Below are 9,273 nucleotides of genomic sequence, written 5' to 3'. Positions count from 1 at the left end.
TCCCTAGCAGCAGCTCGAGAAACCCAAGGAATATGAAATGTATATGTAAGTAACACGATATTGCTTAGAAGGCTACTTGTCAGCAGAGTTATCAGATCCAACTGAGTCCAGATTTTCTTTCCTGGAGTTATAACTACATATTATTATTTGTCTTATCATTGTATATATAGCTCCACTGCCATTATACTGAATTTTTTACCTGAATAGGATCATGTAGTCTTTACTGCTTTTGATTTAATACTTTATTTTTAATCTTTATCAAATAAACTAAATGGACATTCATAAACAGTAAGACACTGTTTGTTGTGAAAAGAAACTTAAACAGAAACTGGGTTGCTGTTAAAGGGCTGAGAAACACAAACGAACCACTTAGATTTTCAGGAGAGAGAAGGCAAAATGGTTGAAGAGTGACAGAAGCTTCATTTCAAATCTCACTTTTATTGGAACATGTGTACCACTGCAAACTAAGCAGCCATTAGTTCTGATCCTTAAATATAAAATTAAACCACTTAAGAGTCATTTTCTGCAGCTGTACACAGTAACACTTGTAGTAATACTTCTTGGAAATAATAACAGAGATTAAATCCAATGAGAAGCTTTCTGTTACTGTTGTGCTTTACACAATAATTGCTTAGATGTCTTCTCTATTCTTCCTACAGGACACAATAGCCAAAGGTCTTTGCTATAAGCAGTGCAGATCTATAGTTTGGCTCTTTTAGCTGTCACCACTGCAGAATTGCTTGGTACTGGAGGGTCAAGCAACAGAGCAACCACAATAAGATAGATCTTACTAGTACTTACTGAACAACTCAGAACTATAAAAGAACAGCTCTTTCAGATTGCTGCACTACTGTAAATTTTTATCCTCATGTGATAGAAATGCCTGATGAATGTATGCCATTTTAGCCATGACATTTGCACATCAAACATAAATTTTCCAGCCTTTGGAACAAACTGTTCTGCAAACTATATTGTTGCATTCATGTCACAGACAATCAGGTGTCCTCCCTTTTGAAATCAAAAGCTCACCTCAGGACAATCACAAGAGTAAGAGAGGAATGATAAAAAGGCTCAGATGTAATAGAAAGAGATGTTAGACAAATCATAGAAAACATTAATATTTTCCTTGCCAAGTATTTTCTGAAATGGGGGTCCTTGGGTATAAAAAAATATAAGTAGCATGTAGCAATGAGTTTTTATGGTCCCAGGACATATGCAAAAAGAATTAACAAAACTATTAAAAATGTTGCAGACTGAAGGTACTGGCTATGGTGGTTATATACAGGGACTAACCCAGAAACCTGCACAACAGAAAACTTACTGGGTTTTTTTGAGAGACAGTCAATTTACTTGATTTCTTTAGTGAATATTCTTGCAAGTACATGACATACACCATGCAAATATCCTCTAAGGAATGGGATGGGCAAGTAGTTGGACAGATGAAGTACATATCATATTAAAAATATTATTGCCAGGAAAATGTAAAGCAGCTCATGAAAAAAAGAATTATTATTTAGTTCTTTTACAATCAGTGATGCATATTTATCAAAGTTTAAACATTTCAGAAAATCTTTAGGGCAAAGTAACCATTTGAAAAGAGACAGTGGAATGAGACAGGATTAATGTTCTTTTGGGATTAATGGTATTAATGGTCTATCATATCATAGAAATATCAACAGTATAACACAATTATTCAATTGCTTTTAGCTCTTAAGATGTAAAAAAAAAATTACCTACAAATGCAAAACCACTGGCTTGTTGTCTTTATGACAATGCAATCTGTGGTCTTGCTCATATACTAAGAGATGTTTTTGTTCAGTGATCTGAAGGGCTTTGTATGGTTCAGGCAGCAGAACCTGCGTGAAACTAGTTGCTGAGGCTTTCCGATTCTATTACAGGTTTTACAAACTGCATTCTCACATCTCTGTTTCAAGTAAATATTAATACACTGACTAACTCAAGAGGAATTCTATGAAGTTGACATATTTGCAATATGTTTTGAAATAATGACATTCAAAGGTACTATACCAGTGTACAGTTTTATTTAACACAAAAGTAATAAAATTACCCTGAGAGTGACACAGCTGCCATTTTCACAATGAGCAAGAATGTAGACATTTCATACGAACAGTCACTTTTCATTAATTTCAAGCTGGAAAATTAACTTTGTCTTTTCAGTTTCAGGTCAACAAAAGCTCAATAGACTTTTGAAAGGTTTTCAGATATCTTTTGAACTACAGTTTTTGATAGCATGCTTTCAAAAACTACAATATGGGAGAAATATGCCAGAAAATGAATACAAAATTTAATTTTTTGTCAGACCTCACCAAATGATTTCACCCTCCAATTAGTCACATTTTTCATAAAAATGTCATGTGGGGAATGACATTGCAGAATTTGCAGAATAACTACTATAAACTTCAGTCATGGTTCTACTCAACTATTTTTACTGAAGAAATTTGAGTGCAACTGCAGGCTCTTATGGCACAGCTAAATGAACGATGTGCTAGATTTGATACTGATAGTAAGTAGAGTAAACACTCTCCCCTCCTTCCAAGTTGATTAAGACACCCCCCAAAACAGAATTTGCTTTGCTTCTCAACAAGACAACTAAGGAGACAACTTTGAATTTCAAACATACTTATTAAAATGCAGAGTTGTGCATCAAGGGGCCGAGGGAAGGAAGTGGGTACATATCAGAATTACTTGTCTGAGATATTGTAACTAATGATTTAGTAGAGAATGCTTGTTAAATATTGGATTATACGTATTCAGACACTTGGTTTAAAAGAACATGGCTAATAGTACCCTCCATGCCATGTGATTATTCATGTGATTTGTACAACAAATACATGGTTTGCCTCTTTGTTTCCTTTAATCTGTTTACTTAGAATGATAAAGATGCTAATTATGTCCATATATGCTGCTTGGTAGCACTGCATTTAATTTCGAGACTAAGGCAATTGAAACAAGACTAGTTCACACAACAGAACTAAGCCGTGTCTTACGGAGGTCATGTGTATAACTGGATCTCTTTCAAGAACGAGGTGATACGTAGTATTTGCCACCTATATCTGAAAACTGCTGAGCAGTACACAAATTTACTGCAGAAAGAGACTGAGGAATTTCAAGCTATTTTTTTGCTCACATCACAGGCTTTTGACAAGATTTATTTCCTTTTGCATTTGTGAAAGAACACCTGCTCACATAGTTCTCTCTTTAACAGCATGCATTTGAGTTTTATACCTATAGCCTGTGAACATACAGCAGATAAAATGCTTTGAGCAGTGTCTGTTCATTACCACTTTTGCACAACACTGGCACTGTTTCGTACGCTCCCTTCTGTATTTGTTAAGTAATCTGAGGCTAAAAATTAATTCCCGTGTCTCATAGTAGGCAAAAAACTTCATAAATATTTGAACGCCTTTTAAATCACACTTGGCCAATGTCTGGTTTTTGAACAAAATTTCTTAAAGATTTCTGTATGTTTTATGTTATTAGGTTCAGAGATGTCTGGACTCCTCTGTGAAATTAATACAATACAATTGATACAATGTCATTCATTCTATAATTTATTTATGTAATTTTGTTTATAACAATAGCTGGTTTGATATTTTATGACCATTGAGACAGTTTGTTCTATTACTTTGTTAAAAACTACTGGATTTTATAAAAACATGAAGACAGTAATAATCACTGAGTGCTGTAATTTAGGGAGGAATAAATGAGGACATTTTGTGTTGCCCTTATGTTCCTTAATAGGAATTAAATGACAGAATAATCACAGATTTTCTTTTGTTATTGCATATTCCATCCACTAACATCCTTCCTCTGCATGTGTCTCATCCAAACTTCCGTTCCAAATAGCCTTTAGAAGAAGACTTACAAGCTCAGGTTTAGTGCTGACTAGCATCTGTCATTGCCCTTTTCACCTCTATTTGACAACATTTAGATGACCTTGAGTCCATTATTCAAGACAGGTATGTGTTTAAAAATAATATGTATTTTGCAGTCCAAAGTGGTGTTGATATGTTCATCATTGTCTTTTAAAGGCTGTGACACAACAGATGCTTTTTTTATTTGTCTGCAAAGAAGCCATTTTTACAGAACCAGAAATGTCATAGTCACCATTTCCCATGACAGGAAAATATGAATGCAATGAATACATCACAAAATTTACTTTTTATTTGTAGAAAAACTAGGATTGAGACTCCAAAACACATCCACATGTTTAGTTATTAATGAAGTGCTTCTAGCTAATAGTAAAAATCCTTCACAAAAACAATAACATGCAAAGATAACATGGAAAATCACATAATAACTGATCTAGATGTTTACTTACCATTTTGTTCTCTCTGGACTCCAGCAGCAAGCAAATCTGGTTCCCCAAGACTTATGTCATTGAGCCTGGTTCCTAGACACTCCATGCAAAGATGTTTGCACCATTCCTCTGCCTCTAGTTCTTGAAAAACAGAAAAAAAACCCCTGTTAGTGTTAACATTTTACTCAAAAACAGGTTAAGTTAAATCATTATCTTCTTACTGACCAGCTTTATGACAATATGCCTGTTTTGAATATGTTATTAGCACAAAGTTTTACACCTTTTTCTTGATTTATGAACTTCTAAAAGGGTTTACAATACTAGGCCTGCATCTTTCAGTTTCAAATTTGGGGATAGGAGGTGGAGTCAACAAAAAAGATAAAGGAGTAGTGATTTTTCAAGGCAGTATATTTCTAGTAAGCCTTCTTGAAAGAAAAAAATGCAATTTAGGAAACCATTAGATATAATATCTAATAATATTTACTGCTCTTTAGGTGAATCTGAATTATTAAAGCACTTTCTGTTTCTAAAGGTTCTAGAGTATTTTTCTAGAAACAAAGGAAAAAACAGTAATAAAAATATCTTCAAATTCAAAACTTAATTCTCTGCTGTACTGAATGGCTATGCTTGTCAAATTAGTCTGAATAATGAATTTCTTCAGTTCTGTTCTCTTTCTTTTGGCCTCAGAGCAATTTCGTCTCTAGCTGGAAAATTGGCATGAAAATTCAAAACCTCCTAGTCCTTTCTGAGGTCTCCATTGCATCCCATTGATGTAGATGTGAGAGCTCCTTATCTTCCAGTCTACCAAGACATAAACGCCCCAAGGCATAACCCCCCAAGACACCATGAGAGCCCCTTCTCCACACCCAGCCTCATTCTGTCCACTTCCACAACTTAACATCATTACATCTCTGGCATTGGTCAAACCAACAACATCTCAAGTTGGCATTCACACAGCATGAAACTGCAGCTAATAAAAATCATGCAACTAGGCTGACCATCTTTTATTTCAGGATAGGCTTCAACTAAGGGAAATTTTCTGGAGAGCAGGCTTGGCACCAGGTGCACACTGAGCATCCATTGTCACAGTCAGTCTATATCTGGTCATCTTTAGTAGTGGGTAACTCCGTTAATCTAGAAATGTCTCTATTAAACACAGTTTTTTCATTCCTATTTTTAGGGACATCTGGAAAGTACTTTTTTTACACTCTCTCCAATGTAGTGTTGAAATAGTGTGAAAATACTGCATGCAAGCCCTGAAGCATTTAGTGATGATGACTCATTGTAATTAGCAAAAAATTATATCCAAGAAAAATCTTTCCATGTCTAATTGGTACAGTCCTCAAATCCTCGCCTGGTTAGGCACAGATCTCAAGTGACATAAGCATTTGCTGGATAACAAAGGGAGACAGGCACACAGTTCCAGGTCCCCAAGAACTTTTGACTAAGATCCTTTGTTCAGGGTCCTGAATAACCCACAAATAGATTGTCCCTGAGTTATTCTAGCTGTCAGCAGACTGAGTTCCCAGGCAGATAGCTCGAAGAATAGAGCCAGTTTGGGGATTTTTGAGAGCCAAATGTGCTTGTTGTCACAGGGACATAAACAATTTAGGGGGTCTTCCCCAGAGCGTTGCAAGCAAAGAAGTTTCCCTTAACCTTTCCTGATTTTTTGCTGTCTTTGTCTCAGGACACAGAGATCCCCAGGGTTGGTCTTCACATGACATCCTCTGTTTCTGGTGGTAAGAGACAGAGCTTTTTGTCAGTAATATCCAGATGACATTTAACTTTGTATGTGAGAAGAAAATACTGAGGTTAACAGCATACTGTTCTTTAACACTTCTTCAGATACAGCCTCCTTAATGGAAGTGAGGAGGGAACAGGTATATCTCTGGACAGCAATAAAAAATTAGGGTTTTTAAAAGGAATAAGATGAATTAGTTTAAAAGCCTACTTCCAAAATTAATTTCTGCTCATGCATTAAGAAATTTTCCTCCTGCTTTCCCTTCCTCTCTTTCAGCCTTTGCTATTTCCCTGGATATTCATGAGGTCTGCTGAAACAGCTACGCCTATAAATCATACCTTCCCATGGAGAGGGCTTCATGCCAGGGAGATGATAAAAGTGAACCACAAGACATGCTGCTATATTCTGGTAGCACGCAGAGGGGAAGTGGTGAGCAGCGCACCAGCATATGGGTAAGCCAAACTACCCTAGGGAGGGTTTCCAGTGAGTCACTTAACATACGCTTCCAGCTACAGATAAACACGGGGCAATCATTGCAGAATGGCTGGTAGCACAAAGGTGGCAGTGCAGATCTAGTCCAGTGCTCTCATGTTTCCTTACCTTTCCTCTCACCACTTTTTTTCTGGCTAAACTGTATCGCTGAACAACATATATGCTGACAGAATGCATAGCTCTATACAAAGCCTGTAATTTTTCCTGGAGGATGCTGAGGATATAACATTTAACATATTTTACAAAACATGCATTTTATTACTTTCCTTCATTGTGCCTGCTCCCAGACTGAGAATGTACATTCTGGAAACGTAGAATGAGACAATGGCAAACAAACACTAAACTAACCTTTTTAATTCTACAAACTTCTAAGGAGAAAGAAAAGCATATTGGCATTTCCATAAATCCAGCTTCACATCAATTTTTATTCAAAAAGGAACTCTTATGTAAAAGCAACAAATTCTATTTATATGTATTCTCACACCACATTTTCTGCAGATTTTTTTTGGAAACAAACAAACAAACAAACAAACACATTGTTCTAGGAAGCTGTTTCTTGTGTCTTTGTTTTGTCTCCTCAAACCACTTGCCTCTCTCTATTACAGGAACAGCTAGATCTTGAAAGTTTGGATCCAGAACCTGCCTTTCAGAGTGTCTGACTCTGTCAGTTTAATAAGCTTCTTCTTCTTCATTGCCAGACGTTGATGATTAGACCCAGATTATAACATTCTCCAACTGCCACACAGAAGAAACTTATCTTACTGTGAACATTATAAGATCATGGCTAGATTTTGCAAAGTGTAGGCTGCAATATGCATTGTATTACCATATAACTCAAATTTCATAACTTACAAAAATGACAATACTACAGAAAATATAGTTTCAATGCAGAACTGAAATATATTCCCACAGAACTGTAAGGATTTGTATCTGCTGTCAGAAGCATTACCTATAAATGTGTTTGGAAGGTCAAGAGTATAAAGATACTATGAGAGTTAGTTTTACCTAATGCATCCTGATAGATATTGCTTTCTTACAAGGGATTGCCTTCAACCTTTCCCTTGACAGCCATGTGAAATCTTCTTTAGAAGCAGGTGAATTACCTTTCAAAGACAAAGCCGTAATTCTCCTTTGATCATGTGCATCTATAAAGCAGTTCATAATTCTTTTGTAACAAGTCTGGAATGCTTTGTGTTTCTGAATAACAAATTTAATATTATTTATATTTTTTCTTAAATATGTATTTATTATAATTTATAACACATTAATGCCTCAGTCACACTAGCAATCTCTAAGAATGATAACTACCACATCACAAAACAGAAATACCACTATTACTTCTTTGTTTTTATTATATGGATAAATTAAAACAGATTAAATATTACAGTGGAACCAAGCCATAAAAAAAATGTTAGCAAATTCTTCCCTTTAATGCGTGTAGATTAGATTTATTGGTGAAAAATGCTGACTCTTTAGTTGTAACTGGTACTTGTCACAGAAAAATTTAGCTTCTATTTAAGATAACTAAATTCTTGGACTGAATGATAAACTGTAAAGCATGCTTTCACAGCTAAATAAAATGCAGATACTTGCATTTTCATCTTTACTGTTACTCAGTTACAAAATGCTGCTATACAAATGTCATGATGTGAGAAAAAATACAAAGAGATGGGAGACCTTAATTAGGAACTGTTTATTGCATGAGAAATATTACTGGAAGAAATCTGTAAACTTGTTATCTGAAAACACACACCTTGTTATTGACAATATTTTTCTGCATTTTACCTGAGCTTCTAGTTCATGCCTGAGGTTATATGTAATTTCTACTTCAGTTCCCAGGTGATTAAACTGGGAATTTTAATTCCCAGCCACTAAAGTTATGTATTGCAAACAGGTAGTCTCACAGGATGATAAGTGGGTTTCTTGATATAATAATGATGATGAAATAATATTGGTAAATGGCATTAGAAATACAAGTTTGTAATAGTGAAAGAGCTCTTCTGCTACTTACAGTTTAAAACAGCTCATGCAACACAACACATTCTATGGGGAGGAGGTGATGGGGCAGAAATATAGATATACAGATATATTTTACTTCACCATCCTTAGAGATCCTCTAGACCTCTAAGGCTAGAGGTGGTATTGTTTTGAGACTGCTAACTAAGGAAGCATTTTGTGTGTGGACTAAACCAAATACCTTCTGAATTCTGATAATTTACATTCTTCCACATTTACCTCTCATGTTCACATTACACAGTCCTACAGGAGCCAGTCATCCCCCACCACAAGTTGCCAGCATAGTCGAATGCCACCAGCCTGAGATAGAGCCCCAAAGGGATGACAACTCCTGCTCAGCTCAGCTTTTGTCTAGTCATTTTTGTTTGTCATTTTAACTAGTAACGCTATGCCCTGCTCTGAAAGACAGTGCCCTCCATTCCAGGAGATCCTTTCCATCACTAGCAGCAGTAAATTATTGCATTATTAAAAAAAATGGCTCAATTTATATGCAACTCAAACTTTAAAAACAAAGATGAGGAAGCTTGTCTCTTCTCCTTTTCATGCAGCCCATATAAAGTGATGTGACCAAGGATTTAAGTTGGTTATAACATGTATGCAATATTAGAGGGAGATAATAAAAACTGTCCTTGTGCAAATCCAAAACCTGCACTTACTTTTTGAGCTTTCCCTAGTGTCATACTGTATAAGCCTAAAATGTTAG

General features: G+C 35.7%; 1 protein-coding gene across 1 annotated transcript in view; it reads right to left on the bottom strand.

Moving 5' to 3' along the window:
* Nucleotides 1-9,273, bottom strand: part of LOC104532205 (docking protein 6) — a gene marked incomplete at both ends in the record, with an annotated part of 63,591 nt that overhangs the window by 28,846 nt on the left and 25,472 nt on the right. Inside the window, one exon of the mRNA XM_010177344.1 lies at nt 4,343-4,462. Coding sequence (XP_010175646.1) covers nt 4,343-4,462 — 120 coding nt within the window. The remainder of the gene's footprint in view (nt 1-4,342; nt 4,463-9,273) is intronic.

Source organism: Antrostomus carolinensis, unplaced genomic scaffold (genome assembly GCF_000700745.2).
Source record: "Antrostomus carolinensis isolate BGI_N321 unplaced genomic scaffold, ASM70074v2 scaffold15161, whole genome shotgun sequence".
Taxonomy (NCBI): domain Eukaryota; kingdom Metazoa; phylum Chordata; class Aves; order Caprimulgiformes; family Caprimulgidae; genus Antrostomus; species Antrostomus carolinensis.
Note: the sequence above shows the minus strand (reverse complement) of the source record. Positions and strands in the feature narration are given on the sequence as shown.